At 38.8% G+C, this 18,208-nt stretch overlaps 1 protein-coding gene across 2 annotated transcripts; it reads left to right on the forward strand.

Annotated features, from left to right (window-relative positions):
• Positions 1-2: 2 nt before the first annotated feature.
• Positions 3-17,663, forward strand: UCHL5 (ubiquitin C-terminal hydrolase L5). Of its 2 annotated transcripts, XM_048946884.1 has the most exons (11): positions 3-199; positions 1,409-1,472; positions 2,181-2,286; positions 10,964-11,089; positions 11,174-11,235; positions 11,334-11,464; positions 12,256-12,319; positions 13,475-13,577; positions 14,000-14,113; positions 15,308-15,406; positions 17,040-17,663. In XM_048946884.1, exons 1-11 carry the CDS (start codon positions 118-120, stop codon positions 17,082-17,084), a joined length of 996 nt encoding a protein of 331 aa, XP_048802841.1. In that variant the 5' UTR covers positions 3-117; the 3' UTR covers positions 17,085-17,663. The 2 variants fall into 2 exon arrangements, with proteins under 2 accessions (XP_048802841.1, XP_048802842.1); XM_048946885.1 differs by lacking the exons at positions 1,409-1,472; positions 2,181-2,286 and having other exon boundaries at positions 179-199.
• Positions 17,664-18,208: the final 545 nt, after the last annotated feature.

The following is an 18,208-nucleotide window of genomic DNA, read 5'->3' on the forward strand; positions in this document are numbered from 1 at the left end:
GATGCCAGGTGCGGCGCGTGTCGCGGGGCCTGCCGGGAAGGGAGTGGCGCGTCTCGGCCTCGCGGCGTAGCCGGCCGGCGGCACCTACCGCCCGAGGGCAGCGCGCGGGCTGCCGCCATGGCGGGAGGCAGCAGCGCCGGGGAGTGGTGCCTCATGGAGAGCGACCCGGGCGTCTTCACGGAACTCATCAAGGGCTTCGGTGAGGGAGCGGAGGCGTTGCGGAACCCGGAGGGGCGTTGTTGTATTGTAGGCCTTACGGCGAGCAGGCCCCGCCGCGTGTCTCCGGCTGCGGCAGCGCTCGTAGGGAGCCGCTCGTAGGGAGCGGGCGGGGCTGCGGGCCGTGTGTTTGTGTGTTTGTGTGTGGGCTGTGAGGAGGGTGGCTGGGGAGCAAGATGAGCGGCGCGACCGTGCTGCTGGGTGACCTGCGAGGGGCTGCTTTCAGAACGCTGGGTTTTATGCTGATTTCCAATTATTCTGTTTAGCCTATTGCGGTTACACAGCTAAGTCTAGTTTTACTTCTGCGTTTGTTTAAATAATGTGTTAATGGGGGGGGGGGGAAGTTTTTATAAAACTGCTTTGTAATGCTGTGTATCCTAAAATGCAAGAATAACCACCTAACTTACAATTTACTTACACGCTTTGATATCTGTTTGTCCCATGGTGTGAATCCGTGTTATCATAACAATCTCTTCCAGCATTTGAAGATCAGAAGGTAATTGAATTTCACTGAGCTCCTGGTGAAATCACTTAAATTAGAGCAGGCCTTAATTTGGTCCTTTCTATCTGCTAAAATTCTGTAGTTCACACAAAAAATAAAGTGTTGCACATGGCATTTAAAATGTAACTTTAACTTCCTTCTACTGTTATATGTGTGAGAAATGATTCTCTTGAGAAGTTTATAGGAATTAATGAGCTTGGCTGTTCTCATATGCTGCTGTAACCCAGAAATCATGAAAAGCTGTTGCTGGCTAATGACCAGTGACAGTGAAAAATAAAACCTTGGTGGATGTCTACAAAGAGAAAATAGAAGGAAATGAGAATAGATCTGTTTGGGTAAACAACTCTTTACAAGGATGGATAGTGATGGGACAAGGGGGAATGGTTTTAAACGGAGACGGGAGGTTTAGGTTAGATATTAGGAGGAAGTTTTTCACACGGAGGGTGGTGATGCACTGGAATAGGTTGCACAAGGAGGCTGTGGATGCCCCATGGAGGCATTCAAGGCTAGGCTGGATGTGGCTCTGGGCAGCCTGGTCTGGTGGTTGGTGACCCTGCACGTGGCAGGAGGTTGGAACCAGATGAGCATTGTGGTCTTTTTCAACCTAGGCCATTCTATGATTTTTTTTTTTAAGTTAGTTACATCCATTCTAAATGCAGTAGCTAAGGAAACTTTTTTGTGTGTGTGCAGGCTGTAGAGGAGCACAAGTAGAAGAAATATGGAGTTTAGAACCGGAAAACTTTGAAAAATTGAAGTAAGGAACTTTCCTTTCTAAGTTGTATGTTTTTTATTTATATTTGTGTGAACTGTGCAAGAAGCTTGTCCTATGCTTGGGTGGTGGGTGTTCAGTTTGCACTGAATTACATCAGGGTTTTGATTTAATCAAGTACTTCGCAATTAAATAACCTTTTATTAATGCTTTGTTTCATTAACTAACTTTTCTGTTTGTGGGTAGAGCTGATAGCAGCTAGAACGTGAGAAGAGTTTTCTAGTGATTTTAGCCTTGGTTTGCATTGCATCCTTTGAGGAGCTCCTCTTATCTTTCAGTATTTTATGTTTAAAAGGAGTACTGAAACTTTCATTCCATTTCTTATGTGTGATCAATAAATAACTATAAAAATATTACCCAGTTGCTCATAGGTCGTAAAGGGTGTTTTGCACCTATTGTCATTACAGTGACCATAAAAACTGGTCTTGACTTGCTAAATGCAAATTCCACTGGAACTGTGCAGCTTGTATGGAAAGAAGCCTTAAGTACATTCTCCGTAATTAAAAGGCTAACTGAAAATTGCAGTGCAAGCTCCCTGTGTTTATAAGTAAATAATGAAGAGGATTACTGTAACAGCATACAGTTAAACTATCACAGATGTATTAAAAAAAATTCTAAAGCCAGAAACACCTATTTTGTTAATTGTTGTTCTGTTTATTTGTGGGTTTTTTACCTATGAATTTGATATTTTAGACCGGTGCATGGGCTGATATTCCTTTTCAAGTGGCAGCCAGGAGAGGAACCAGCAGGTTCTGTTGTTCAGGATTCCAGACTGGATACAATATTTTTTGCTAAACAGGTACGGCAAGTTTGGTGTTTTTGTTAGAAATGTCATGAAACAGAGCACTTAATATGGAAAGATAAGCCAGTTTTTTACTTAAATGTACACAGCAATTAACACTTTTCTAAGTGAAGCAACTTTGACAAATCTTGTGAGATGAGATGCTGTATGTTAGATGGCTAGGAAAGCAAATCTGATCTGCCAAAGCAGACAAAAACATAATGAGGTATTGAAAAGTAAAGCTCTTACTTATTTGCCATCCCTGTCCTATAAGAAGTAACTGTCCTATAAGAAGTGCCATAAGGAATTAGTTTTCAGCAGAAGAAGTAGTGTATTTGTTGTTTTATTTTTGGTTTGTTATTGGTTTTTTCTTTGAAACCACTTTCAAAATGTTTGTTTCAGTCAAGTTCTTGTCTCTTGTGTTTCTCAAATGCTCTGCAGTTAGGTCATTATAACTCTAGGATAACACTTGAAGGTTTTATGGACTGGTTTGGTCTGTACGTTTTAAGTCCGAAGTATTTAAATCAGAAAGTTCTCAGGGCACTGGGTCTGCCATCTCATGGTCTTTCATTCAGGTCCCGCAGGGTTTCATACAGTCTTTTTGTCCACCCCTGCAAGGACTGGGAGTCTGTCTTCAGGGCAGCCTCAAGAATACCATTATAACCTTCGATGAGGCCTGCCCCTGTTGGATTATATGGCAGGTGGAATCGCCATTCGATGTTATTTTCTTCTGCCCAGCACTGTATCGTTGCACCAGTAAAATGAGTCCCTTGGTCGCTCTCAATGACTTGAGGTGTCCCGTAGGCAGACATCAGTTTAGTGAGTGCCTTGATGGTATATGCCTGGTTTGCTTTTGGTACTGGATAGGCCTGCAGTAGCCCACTTGCAGTGTCGACATAGGTCAGGGCATATCTTGCCAAGTCCTTGAAAATAGTCCGCCATGCGATATGGGGAGATATTGCCCATAACACATAAGGGACCCCATTTTTCAATGATAGTAGCTAACTCATAGTAGGGCAATCCCTCAAATCCTGGGATCTGCCCTGGAATCATTTTCTCTAGAGGAGTATTGTTCTCCCCCTTGACCCATTTATAGAAATTCCATAGAAAAGACATGATGTTAATTTCAGTATATTCAGCCTGCCTGGCTCGCCAAGTGTATAACCAAGATGTTATAATCACAATATAATTGTGTATAATCAATAGATATCAAGATGTTATAATCGCAATATAATCAAGAGAGTAAGGCAAAGCAGATAACGATAACAAAACGAGAATAAGTGGAAGAGCTTACCCTTCAGCTGAGCTCACCAGAAGACACCAAAAGAGGGGATCTCCAGAAGAGATCCTTCCCCTCTGGTAGCCAGCTCTTAAATAGGTCCAGGAGGAGGACCTATTTAAGGAGGAATTGCCTTCACCTGTGCTCCTCTGGCTGACTCATGGCTCACCTCAGGTGATTAATCAGAGGTTCAGGCCGTGACTCAGCAGTTCCCATACACTCCACCCCTTCACGGCGTGAACCAATGATCAGCTTAACAAAAGGGTAAGCTTTCCCTAATACAGAGATCCGGTATATCGTGACGCTTATACAATTTTATTGCGACGTGTGTTGGTACAGTTCAAGACAAGTGATGATTAGTGGATGTCTGTATTCTTCTATGGGCCAGTGCTCGATGATGTGACTGGAGGCATGAGGTCCTGAGGTGCAAGTCCATTCTATGTTCCATCAGTCCCATGCGGACCATCACCGGGTGTTGTACGTGATCTGACAGCAACACTGGAACGCTTGATGGCATTTTGTTCCTTCCGGTGGTCCTGAAGGCTCACAGACTCACGGGGAGTAATACAGATGTTTTACAGGTACCAGGAGGGGAAGGTCTGCTCTCCAGGGCAAGATACGGGCCGTATTTCTGTCTTGGGTCAACACTTCCGCTTGTACTGGGGCACGTCCTGGCCGCCTGTACCACACCTTTTGGCCGGATATCTGCGGCTGCATAACGATATCAAGCACCAAAGGAGGTGTCCTGATCTGCCATAGGGACATGATGGGGGTCCCTTTAGCAATAAAGATCGGAGTGTTGACCACAATATCAGTAGGCCATGTACCTATTACTGGAGGGACTACTGAGCCTCCCACCTCCCATAGTCTCCCCCAAGGTGCAAGTAGGTCACACCACTTGGGTCTCCTCTGCTTGGAGATCCTTTCTTGGTGAAACTTTCTGCTGTGAACCTGCAATCTTCTGATACAGGTGAGCAATCTTCTTCTCTTCCTTTGTAGCACCTTTCTGTTTTGCTGGTCCTTCTGTCATCACACTTATGTTGTAATGCCTTTCCCCTCATATTGGTCTAATTGCTACAGTTACAATCCTCCTGCCTTATTGGTTCGGACTGTCATAAGTGACTTTATTCCGTGGTTGATTTTATTATGTAGCTATTCCCCTGCTGCATGTCTTGAGTTCTGCCAAGCAGTGTCCATCTTAGAGCATAACAATCTGCATCAGTTTACCTTTATCTTTACAGTTTCGTAGGTGTCATAGGCACTGTTTTAGTTCATGCTTTCTGAGTAATTAAACACTGCTAGAAATCAGTAGCTTGTGGCTATAGAGTAGCCTTACTGCAAGCAAGGTCAGCAAAAATCCTTGATGCAGCTCTCGGAGTAGTTACTTGGCAGGAGGAAATGACTGACGTGAATCTAGAGAGGCTTCTTTTCCTCAAGTTAGAGCGAGTTTATCATCATTCAAGGTATTTCATCTTTTTTTTCCTTTGAGTAAATGGCCTCTGAAAAGTTTCCAAACTTTTGTTTGCTTGACATTGTCTGCTTCCCCCTGATACTTCTCTTTTTGAAGAATTTGAAAGTAAGAATCTAAGAAGGTTCTTGAGCTTTTAATTTTGTGTTGCAGAATGTATTTCAGAAAATCAGGGTAGTGTTAGGCTTGGTAACAAAAACATAAAAAGTCATAAAGCAAACAATAAAAAGCTTTGTCTTCTAGAGTTCTTTGAAACATTTGTATTTTACTTTTTTATTAAACCTTAAAATGTTAAAACTTCATGTTGTGAGCATGGAGGTACTTACCACATCTTCACTTCACCTGCTCTCCTGGAACCTTTTGTCTTGTAAGGTAGATTTGCTGGAGTGAATCATTAAGCAATTTCCAGAGATGTTGATCTGGTGATTTGCTGTTGATAAGAATATAGGATGTTCAGGTCCTGCAAGCCTATGTCCTTCAGATGCATGATTCTCGCCATCTCTTGCAATGGCTCACGTGCTCATTGAACTTCTGCGGCCAGTTCATCTAACCAGCAAGCAGTTTTCTATAGATTTTGTGTATTTTCTGGTTTAATCTCCTGCCACTTTGTGAGATGAGTTTGGTCAGTCAGCCTGTACAGGCCAGAGCTGGTAAAAGGTAAGTAGTGGTAACGGGTGACTTTGTGATAGTAATGATATTACTGTATTTCTTGAAACCACAGTCAGTAAATCTTGCTCAGTCATCCAGAAAGGAAGATTGACATCAATATTAGATATTCCTATTGTAAGACTCCTTCTATGGCTATCACACGGCAGGGTTTATGTCACTTCTCTTTTTCCCTATGAAACTTGAAGGCCAGTTGTGTGGTGTGGCTTAGAGAGGGAGAGGTATCTTTCAGGTTTTTTTATTAGTAGCATTTGTAACATCTGAGGAAAAAATGATGATTAAAATACTGTCATTCATTTGTGGGATGGAACGTCAGAATCCTGGATGTCTTTTTTGGTTTAGTGAAGATTTTTGACTTTTGGTCTGTTGATCTGTATCTCAAAACTGAAATGATGCTGAAGCACTGAAAAATCTCAGGAAACCTATGTGACACTTCATTTTTTTTTCCCCTCCTTATACATTATTTTCATTTAAATGTTGGCATCTGAAGAGATCTGATATATGCCATCTTACTGCAGAGAAGTTCTAAAGTGAAATGCTGAGTCCTTTCTGAGCAGGACTAAGTAGCTGTTAATGCAAAACATCAATTTAGTGTGGAAAATAAGTGGTGTTACCAGCAGTGTAGCTCTGTTGCACTTCAGTGTTAATTAAATATTACATTTCTATATTTTTCTTTTTCATTTTGGGGGGAGAAAACCTTAAGTATCAAGTGCTATAAACTCTAACACTGCAAGAACACAGCAAAGAACAAGCTTACAAAATTGCATTAAGAAACTGTTTTTATAAGAAGCTTCTACATGCTCATGGTTTGGTCTTACCTATTTCCATACCAATATGGTCGCTGAATTCTAAAATGTTGATGTTGTCTGACATGAAATCATGAGTATGTTGGGAGGGAGGGAGGAGTTGTATTTTCAAGTCTGTTGAGTCTGCATGCTTATTAAAAGGTTTTGGTTTTTTTTTTTACTGGTCAGTTTTATGCACACTCATCTTAAATTTGGCCTCCCTGTTATGCCTAGGTATGATTTGGTCCTCTATTTGAGGGCAGAGAACTCTGGATGATCTTACATACCCTTTGAGCTAGGATACCTAGGCACAACGAGGTGAGTTAAGGATCCAATTTCAGCCTTAACTCTGATTTTCCTGATTTCTGTGTTGCATAAGTAGGCCCTTGCCATTATTTTTTCATGCAGTGGTTATGTGATTGTACCACTCAGTGTGTTTAGCTGTTGTCAGCACTGTTTAGAATAGCAGAGTTCTGTGCTGATCAGTGTAGAAGTGAAAGCATCTTTTGACAGAAGATAAGGCCATTGCTGTATTGACTTTCTTACTAGGATTTTCTTACTATTCTAATAACTCCTTCAGGTATTACTACTGAAATGCTGGCATAATGCCTTTATTTTGTGCAGTGTATTTATTTTATGCTGCATTGTGATGGTAGAACATTACAGTTGTGATAGTAAAACAGTAATTTAACCAGGGAGGAAATCTGCACCTGCAGAAGCAAGATCCTATTAATGATACTGTTAACTACCAATCAAAGTTTTCTTGCTATCTTTATGCCACTAATTGGAGCATATTGTGTGCTATTTTATTTTAGTGTTCTCAATTCTACAGTTGTCTACAAACTCAATTCTTCTGTTCTTTGACACTAACAATTTTGGTAACATTAAAATGGACCAAATATCTATGTTAAGGCTAAAGTTGAGATTACAGATAACATCATAAGAGGTGAGACTACAATGTACCTGATCAAAATCAGAAAAAGATTTTCAGTAATGGAATATGACTATGGGAAGATTATATATATAATGATGAAATATATATATATAATGATGAATATATATATATATATTTTATTCCAAAGGATGACTTGAATAGGAATTTTAAACAGGAATAAGTTTCAGAACTTAGTCCTAATGCCCAATTCTTTTATACTGGGCTTTGTCAAACCTACTGTTCTGTAATGTGCTCCTTGCTAAGTGAAGTCTTGTAATCTGCCAGTTATATTACCAGTTACAGCACAAGGCTGCTTAAAGGTGTTGTGGTTTTGTTTGTTTTAAAGCTAGTCCATCAGCTGAATGTAATTTGTGACCTTAAAGTAGTGCAACCTTAAACTGACCCAGAAACTTCCAACTGTTTTTTTTAGACAGAGGTGCCTGCTTATGAAATTTTGAGTCGTTAGTGAAAAAGTGTAACAAAATAACATGTTCAGGTATGTCCTTGCAATGGTTTGTTGTAAGCTAAGCTCTGCTTGGTGATACAGCAGTATTCTCCTGTGTTGGAATCTGGCTTCACATCTCGCTAAGTACACAGATATTTCTGGGGGTTTCAAAAATGTGTGTCTGCTTTAAGTTGGAATCCTGAATAATAATGATTTAATTAATGATTAAGTCCTTTCCAGGACTTCCTGGATAGAAAATACTCAGGCAGGTGTTGGGATTTCTGGGCAAATGCAGAAAATTCTAAAAATCAGGTTGAAAATCTTTCTAGGACAACCTGCGTATACTGTCATGCAGTCTAAAAAGAAGTAGAAAATATTTTCAGTGTATGCTGAGGCACCTTAAGTCACAGAAATATGTTGGAAATTAAGGTAGATGGGTATCCTCACTGTTTCTTCCTAAGAGCATGTGCTGGGTGGCTGTGTAGCAATGTTGGCCTGGCTGCGTGCACTGATAGAATACTGTGCTGTAACAAGCCTTGCACTTGTGTACCATAGGTACTAAGATCACTTCTTCCCTCCACCATGGTACTTCTCTCACATCACCTAGGTATGGGGATGTCACAGAACTGCAGGGGTCGGAATGGACCTCAAGAGATCAAGTCCTTCCCCCCAGAAGTCCTGCCTTATTACATCTGCTGTCTGCACCACCTTCTGATTCACGCACAGAAATCTTTCTGCTGCTTTTTCTTCCTGCCTTGCGGTTCTGGAGAGTGTTTGTAGTTCTATAATATGTTTCCATTTCAGTAACACTGGTCTAAGATCTGCATTTGTTCTGTGTTTTGCAGCAGTAAGACAGGATAGTTTAACATTGTTCTTGTACTCTTAAGCGGGTAATTCATAGAGTAGTTAGAATACAGAGTTTATGCTGAAAGGCAGATATTGAATGAGGCCACTAATCCATGTTAAGCTTGTTTTTGCTGTTATTTCAAGCTCCTTTATCCAGCTGATCCAGTTTCTGAGCTGATCTGCCTCTGGACTCAAAACCCCTCTCTTACTTTCCTTTCCCTTTTTGAATTCACTGTTGGTTTGGTGGTCTGTCTGAGCACCTGTTGTTCAATCTTGATTTTTCAGTAAGGATCATCATACAGTGCATTCTCTGCCTTTCATGTTCTTTATTAGATCCTATTCTATAGGTGGAAGTTAGCTGTGGTGTCCCTTCATTCCAATAGCATGTTCTTTACCACAGGGATCACTACTGTCCTCTCTACCTCTTCTGCCTTTCTCTGTCAGCTTATTTAATACCATGATTGTGCCACTGTTTCAGATTAGCTCTCTCTAATGCACAGGAGGTCTTCCTGCTTTCATCCTGCAGTGCTGCAGCCATGTCTGATACCACTCCCAAGTCATACGACAGGCAACTGTCAGTTTTTACACTATAACAAGAGAAAGAGTCCTTAGATCTTTGGAATTATGTCATTCTGTTAGGCTGTTATTTAATTTTGTTCTGCTACTGTTCATTGCTTCACTGCCTTAGATTGACTCCCCTCTGTGCTCAATTGTTATATAATTGTGTGAAATCCAACCGTTAGCTTGCATGCCTGCAGTCCATTTATGTTTCCTCAGTTTCTGTAATCTATTCTGACTCGTGACTATAATTTAAGACAACCAGATTTGCCTTAAACTAGGAGGTGTTTTGTTATTACTTCATGATCTGCACTACGGAGACTAATCTGAATACCATGAAGTGTATTTAATACAGCATATAGTGCTAACATAGTTGGATTTCTTTGAAGATGGAAGCAAGTGATGTCTCTGAAGCCATTTCTGGAGTAGGAATGGTAATGCAAAGGATTGTGGTGGTTGACAGAAAGGCAGACACATGACCTGGTTCATTCTGTCCACTTTTGATGTCTGTACTACAACTGTTCGCAATCAGTGAGAATTTGGTTTTGATTGCAAAAAGTTGTTTGTTGGTATGAGGGGAAGTTTCCTTTTTCCTCCTTTCTTGTTGGAAGTGGTTTTGCATTCACACCCCCAAACTGATTTTCACCTTTTTACACAAAATCAACATAATTTCTGCCAGTCCTAATAATTACCATCTTCAATTGCAGAATAGTCTCCTGGCTGAAAAAACATTACTTTTCTTAGCCTGCAGCTCCCTCAGGAAAAAAACTGAGATGCCTTGCATTATAACCTCATAACTTTATTGTGTTACAGTCATCTTTATATTCTTTTATACTGTATTTTAATGTGGGTATAAATGGATATTAATGTGGTTAGAAAGAACAAAACACATTAAAGACATTGCTGAAATATGAAGAGTTTTGATCGTGTTTTCTGGCAGTGAAATATTAAACACAGATTTAACAAGGTGATTTAAGAAACAGTTACACAAAGTAGTAACTTTGATTCAAAACGGTAGAGTATAGCCAAGTAACAGGGGTAAGACCTAAATTTTCATATGGCTTGCTCTTCATCAAAACAGTCTTTAAAAATATAGTCTTTATATCTCAAAACACCTGTAAGTTTTATTAGGATAAAACCTTGGATATTTGATATGCTTTATCCTACGTAACTTCTTAAAATATATGTGTGTGTATATAGATCCTGTTACATGTTTTATTTCCCCCACACAAATGTTTTTGGAGACTCTTAATTGCTTTGGGAATTCTGATCATTCAAAAGAAACTCTTTGCAAGGATGACTTTTTTTTTTTTTTTTGCTATAAATACAATATAGTCTGAGTAGTTCACTGTGTATGCTATTTTAGTGGGATGACCAGTAAAATTGGTGTGTTCTCATTTGATTTGTCCTTTTATGATTTAATAAAGGACAAAAAGTGGAAGTAGTGAATCAACAGAAGGACATTTTCTAAGCAGAGAGTGTGAAATACTCGTTTAGTCAATGAATAGCATACAGCAGCCACTCGGTGTTCATTTTAGTAGTGCCTCCAGCACCCATGCTTCTGTGGCTGCTCAGACTGTTTGCTGGCATATTTTTAGAGTGAAGCTGTAATGTGACTCAGCAAGGAAAGTGTTTGTAATCAGAAGTGTTGCCAAGTCTGAATTATACTTTTGTCACTGACACTGAGCAAATTATCAACTCTTTCTTTTTCCAGGTGATAAATAATGCTTGTGCTACTCAAGCCATAGTAAGTGTGTTGTTAAATTGCGCTCATCAGGATATCCGCCTAGGAGAGACTTTGTCAGAATTTAAAGAATTTTCACAGAGTTTTGATGCTGCGGTGAGTTTCTGCTACTCCCTGTATTTTAAATAATCAGGCTTTTTATATGTAGGCTTACCATTCAATTTCGTTACTCAATTTCAGATGAAAGGCTTGGCACTAAGCAACTCCGAAGTGATTCGACAAGTTCACAACAGCTTTGCCAGGTAGCAGGTGTTTTACATGTTTTCCAGCTAGGAAGGATTCATGCAGATTCCCTTTCATCTGATTTATTGATTTATTTATTTTTACATGTTCTTTGCAGGCAGCAGATGTTTGAATTTGATGCAAAGTCTTCAGCAAAAGAAGAAGATGCATTTCACTTTGTAAGCTATGTTCCTGTTAATGGACGGCTATATGAGCTGGATGGATTAAGGGAAGGACCGATTGATTTAGGTAGTATTTTGTTTTATTGTTAAAACAAACGATGTTCAGAACTTCCTGCAACACGTTGGTTATGTGTTGTTTAAAGAGTAACTTATAGATTCCCTTAATATTAAGGCACATACTGCTTTGCAGCAATTTATATTGTTGTATTTTTGTTGATCAGACAATCCATTTTTCCTCCTGCTTTCTCTTCCTGTGTAAGAAAACAGGTTGTTCTCTACAATGTCTCTTCAAACAAGAGAACACAATATTAGAGCTATGTAATGCTTTTGTTTTTCCTTGGTACTCGTACTATGCAGTCCCTTTGGCTAGAATTTTTCTGCAACATTGTCTTTTGCTTGTGATACTGTCAGCCAAGGTAACAATTCCCAAGTCATGCTTTCAAGGATGTGGTTTTTTTCCAAATTGTAGTCTGTCCTTCTATTTTGTAAGAGTTCCTGTGCAGGTGTATATGGCTGACCCCACACACGTGTCCATTATGCGTCTGACACACAGTGCCCTTGCTTCCCCATGTGTAGCAAATAATTTCCAAACTATATTAAAGGATAGCTAGTTCTAGCTTAGTTTTGCTCTCTTTTAGAGTTCCTGTTTCATATCTTGTAGTCTTAATCTGTGGTATGTATAACATCTTGCATCTTGAAAGCTCTGTGGTACCAATCGTGTTTTTGCACTTCCTTTAGTGTCTTCTGTATGTCACCGTGTTCCATACTCTGTCTCCAGTGCCTTTTCTCGTTGTACCTGTATGGGAACCGTTGAGTCATGGCCTGAAGTAATCTTTTTTTAATTTGTTTTTTTCCTAGGTTCATGCAATCAAGATGACTGGATAAGTGCTGTGAGACCTGTCATAGAGAAACGGATACAAAAGTAAATGATTGTGATGCTTTTAAAATAGAACTCATTACGTAGATATATCTACGTATGTAAAAAGAAAAAAAAACAACAGTTATTTATTCTTGATTTCCTTCAGTTAAAGGCTTTCAACTGAATTTCTAAGGAGTGAAGCTTGTGCATCCCTTTATGTGTATATCAGTGTGTGACTTCAGAATTGCCCAGCATGAGCCAAATATGATGAATAGCTAAGTCTCAGATATGCTGTGCTCCAGTGTGGTTAGTCAAAGTAGGTATGTGTAGTGAAGAGAGATGCTGCTAGTACTTTGAAAAAAGAGCAAGATTTAATGTGTTAGGTGGCTGTGGGTCTCTGCAAGTGAAAACTCATGTCCGTTACCATTGATAATGTTTGGGTGTGCACTTATAATTGAAAACGCCAGCTGATAAATACATCTGTATAGCTGGTATTTATAGAAAATTAACCTTAGGTATGTGGCTTGGTGTAGAAATTTCATCTAGAAGAATTAATCTGGAGTTTCTTCAGCTTCACAGCTCTTACTCCAAGGTGCAGCAGCACTGCAGTTGTTAGAGTCGATTTTACACAGTTTTTAGGAAGTTACTTTTGAAGTCATCTACTTTAAGTCTTTCATTTGATACGACAAACCTAACTGCCAACTCACATTTTCAGGATTTATGCTCTTAAAGGGCTGCTAGTCTTACTGCTGAATATGTTTTTCATATCCTGTGAGTAAGTCTCCAACACTTTATAGCCAGTAACAATACTGAGTGTGTACGAGTATTGCATGCAGTATTCTTGTGCGGTTTTTCTTGTCAGCCATGCCCTTTTGGGTTTTGTTGTCATGGTGCTTTTGTGTTGTTGTTTGCCTTGCTTTTCCCCTTTGGAATATAGCTTCAAATACTTATTTTTTTGTGGTAGCATACAGGAATAGTAGTATCTTGGGAGAAGAGATTATTAGAAGTTACAGTTTGGGAAGTGCTAACCTGAGATTTTTATTTCATGACAGAATTGGTCTGCAGCACAACTTGATTTAATACAACTCTGTGTGTTTCCCCTGATGCTCCAAAAATGTATTCCCTTACAGTGGAAGGAAATCCTGAAGAAGACTTCTGAGTTTTTTGTGTAAAACACTGATTTTGAAAGCTTTTTTTTCCTTCTTGTTCTTCTTACAGATACAGCGAAGGTGAGATAAGGTTTAATTTGATGGCTATTGTATCTGACAGAAAGATGATATATGAACAGAGAATTGCAGAATTACAGCGACAACTTGCAGAGGTAAGTCATGGTGTTTAAATTACTGGATTGGATCTGTGAGAACAGTTCCGTGTCTTTATTATTCACCAACTTTGTTCCTTGCTTCAAATGAAGCATCGACTAAAAGGAGGAAGGATGGATGATTACATCTGTCCAGTGCAGTGCCACATGGAGATAGGTGTTGCAGACCTAGTTAGCTTTCTGAGCACTGAGTACAGGGCAGACACATCATTGTGTCTGTCTGTCCTGGCTAATATGCTGTTGCAATGGAACTATATTTTTCCAAATTAATAAAGCTAATCCACATAATCAACTGCAGAAATTTCATAAATAAGCAAAATTGATTTTCTTCTGCTGTAATTGGAATATTCAAACAGCAAGACTTTTTTTCTTTGTTTAAATAAGAAGAGTGCATTAACTTCACTTTTTCTGTTTTGTGCAAGGAGGAACCTATGGATACAGATCAAAGTAGTAACATGTTAAGTTCTATACAGTCAGAAGTTGCAAAATATCAGATGTTAATTGAAGAAGAAAACCAAAAACTAAAAAGATACAAGGTATGTTGCCTTTGCTTTTTTGATCCAAATGTGGACACATGGCAAGGAAAAGCCAGCTGTTATGTCTGTGGGAGGCTGTTGAAATTAATCTGTAGGAATTTGGGTATTAGAAATCTAACCTGTTACAGCTTTTGATGTAAGGACCCTTGCCATTCCTGAATTTCATGTGAAATTTCATGTGTTAATCTTAGTTTTCTGCTGAGCTTTCGTACAAGCTTTTCCAGCTATCATTGTAATTAACATTCATTATTTATTAAGCCAAGTCAGGAAGTCTTTGGACTTCGTGTATAGAGTCCTTCTGTGTTTGCCCATACATCAACTAATCTGACACATAGATATTGTGTTCAGTGAAGATGTTCTCGTAGGATGTTTTAATTGTTTTTTTTGTTACAGTTCACCTGCTATCTTTTTCTTAAGCAAGTAGCAGTGTAGGAACAACTGATGTGGTTTTCATTATCCTGAATAAGTATTTTATTCAAGTGTACTGAAAGTATGTCATCTTTTAAGAGGGCATATTACATTAATGAAAATCAGATATGGGAAAGCTGCTCTGAAATCATCCCTTGTAACTTTCTGATGATTCTGTAATACTTCTCAAGGAATGTTTTGAGAAGAAATAAAGTTTAGAAGCAGGATAACCAATTGGGTTTTTTTTCCCTTTTTTAGTAAATGATAATTCCCTATTTATCTCTACTGTACTTGTGCTAATTTCCTTTTCAGTGTTGTAAAGTGTTGTGGCTGCCTGTTCTGGAGTAGTGTTGCTGCATTATGTTCCATAGCATCCAGAAACTATACTGAAGTAATCAGAAATGTATGCACTTCATGAAGCATGAGAATAGGGAGGCCAAAAAATGCTTAAACTTCATAATTGTATTTTGAAATATTATGGAAACTACATAGAAGTCAACTTCTTTCTTCAAGTTATCCACTTGGGGTCCTTAAGGAGAGTTTGTGCCTTATACACTAAGTTCATATGACCTTCATTTTTTCACTGTGTGCTCAAAAATTTGACATGGACTTTATTTTTGAACTGGCTAAAATGTAATTAAAAAAAAAACTCCAATGGAGTCTTCAGAAGAAAAGAGAAAATCCACTTTTAGTGATATAATAATTTTGTTAATTTATCTTTATCTTAGTTTTATCTTTTGTTAATTTATCTTTATCTGAATTTTATCTTTTGTGAATTGTCTTTAGATTGAAAACATTAGAAGAAAACATAACTACCTGCCCTTCATCATGGAATTATTAAAGACTCTAGCAGAACATCAACAGTTAATACCATTAGTAGAAAAAGTGAGTATTTCTTGCCTGAATTAGAAGTACTATAACTATATTACTATAACTTTTCATACATTCTACTTGAAAATGCGATCTATTATACAGGCATGGATTTTTTTTTTTTTTTTAATTAAAATTGGTTTGGCTGGATGGGGCTGTGAGCAACCTAGCCTATAGGCAGGAGTGCTTTCCACTGGCAGGGAGTTGGGACCAGATGATGTTAAATGTCCCTCCTGACCTGAATCATTCTGTGGTCTTGACAAACCCTATTTAAATGTCTGAGTCCCCATATCTGTGTACAAGACTTCCTTTTGCCAACCTGGGATCTGTTATGACTGCTCTATTGATGTATTTCAATATCAACACTAGGTGGCAACCTGTGCACAGAGTTCTGGTAATTTAGAGGGCTTGAAATTTTCTCTTCGTTGTCCTGATGTAGATTCACTGCTTCAGTTGCTTTCTCCTTTGTACAGTATGTAGGTATTAATGTTGATTTGCTATTAGGATTTAAGCATCTTCATTGAAGTTTGTCTGTCACCTTGGCAAGGTCATTAAACGTTATATATGGCTTTTTAAGTACTTGGCCTGAATTATAATGAGATCGTAGGACCAGCTTGCTTATCTACTTGTGCAGTAGATAATATTCCTAATTTTGAACTCTAATTGAAGAAGGTCTGAATGTCACTCTGCTGGGGGGAAAAATGCTAAATACAAGGGCTTCTCTGAGAGTAATGTCTTCTGTTTTATTATGTTGGCCCGTGACATTGGAGGCAGATTTGGAGGTGTGGCAGTACAGGCTAAACCTTCTTGCCAGTATTCCATTACGTGTTGTTGCCACATGACAGATGGCAGCAGAGGGGCAGTCTGACAGAATGATGTCTGACATGGCAGTGTGTACAAAGCAAAGGTGTGTCATTGAATTCCTCCAGGCAGAAAATATTGTACCCATTGACATTCACCAGTGCTTGTGAACACTTACGAAGACCAAACAGTGGATATGAGCACAGTGAGGCAGTAGGTGGTATGTTTCAGTAGTGGCAACAGCAGGTCGCCTTTGCTGCTGCAGGTTTTTACAAGCTCTGGTGAAAATGCATAGCTAATGGTGGTGGCTGTATTGAAAAAGAGCATTTTAAAGCTGAGAATTTGCTCTATCTAATAACGTTATTGTGGTCTTTTTATGGGAATAAATAGGAGGTATTACTTTCAGAACAACCTGTGCATTATGTGATGTGTACATTCATTTACTTGAGCTTTGAGGAGTACTTTTGTAGATTAGTAGTTTACTGTAACATAGTAACTGGGGGTTTAAAACGAATGCTTTATTTTGTGTGTTACATTCCTTATCAATTCGTAGAATCGCTCAGGTTGGAAAAGACCCTAAAGATCATCGAGTCCAACCATGAAATTGATACAGGTTATAAGTAATCTGCAAAAATCTTTGCTAGGAACTATTCTTTTTTCTACCCTATTTATGAAATAATAGTAAAGCTACAGTACAATACTTATCAAGTGTCTGAGTTGACATGTAATTTGTTTCCTTCTGCAGTGTTCTGTGTAGAAGGCTCAATGTTATGAGCAGTCAGTCAAATGGACAAAAGGTAGATCTTGGTATCATCTGAGTTTAACAGTATATCCCTTTGCTTTCTAGGCTAAAGAAAAACAGAACGCCAAGAAAGCTCAGGAGGCCAAGTGAAGATGGCCTTGCAAAATACATACGACTATGTGCTTCTGAAACTATTTTCATGACAACAAATAAAACTTTTCATAAATGTTAAATTTTGTCCATCGCACGTTTGACAATTGTAACAGTTTGTCTTATGCTGTATGCACGGGTCTAGTTTTTTTTTGCTTCCCTTGCATCTTGTGCATGTAGTACTACTAAGTAATGGTTAGGTTCTACTGGTCAAATTCCTTATTTAAGTCTGATTTCTGAATGTTTGGAAAGTGGGCTTAAACATGTGCAAGGAAAATGTACCCGTTTTGTCCCACGTGAGTATATGGTAATGATGCAAATGCTGGAATTTAAGTCTAAGCATGAGCTTTCTTTGCTCATCCCTACTAACAGTTGTTCTGAGCTCATCCTCGTTATCCAATTGTTCAGTGACATGCCCTGTGTCTTTGTTTTTTGAAGTCCATGTCTAATTTTTTACAAAGTTGAAAACTACAAATTTAGCAGTAGAAACATTTGCAAAGACCGATGTATAATCTCAGATCTGCATTGCTTTAGTAGAAAAGAAAATAAATATTCCCATTTTTATTTTGGCAAACTTTCTTCCTGTGGTATTTTTATTGTTGAATATGATAACTAAGATGTATTGGAGGTTGCCAGCCTTGCGACTGAGTATCTGCATTGAAGTTTTGTTTGCTGTTGTTTTGGGTGTTAGCATTGGATATAATCTTGTATGTTGTTTCTTCAAAACAGTACTTTTTAATTGACCATAGGAGGTAAAAGGAAATAATTGTCAGAGCAAATGCTATAGTGTAAGAAAAAACATGTAATAAGGTTCTTGTTCATAACATTGGAGTGGAAGATACTTGACCTGTTTTCCATGGACCAGAGGGAGCGTAAAGGCTTCTGCTTTCTTAGCACTACCCAGTTTCCACTAAGAACAGGCAAACTGTTTTGGTAAAGATAGCAACAGGTTGTTGTGACAATGCGTAAGTCTGAAATTACTTAAGCAAAATTAGCGTATAGTGTATGTAAATTCATTTGGGAGACCTCCAGTATTCTTCCAAAGGGCTTGAACAAGAAATAGGGGAAAATAAGTAAAAGGCCTCCGATTGTATGTTTGGAAGACACTTAAAACCAGTGAAAGG

Source organism: Lagopus muta, chromosome 5 (genome assembly GCF_023343835.1).
Source record: "Lagopus muta isolate bLagMut1 chromosome 5, bLagMut1 primary, whole genome shotgun sequence".
NCBI classification, from domain to species: Eukaryota; Metazoa; Chordata; class Aves; order Galliformes; family Phasianidae; genus Lagopus; species Lagopus muta.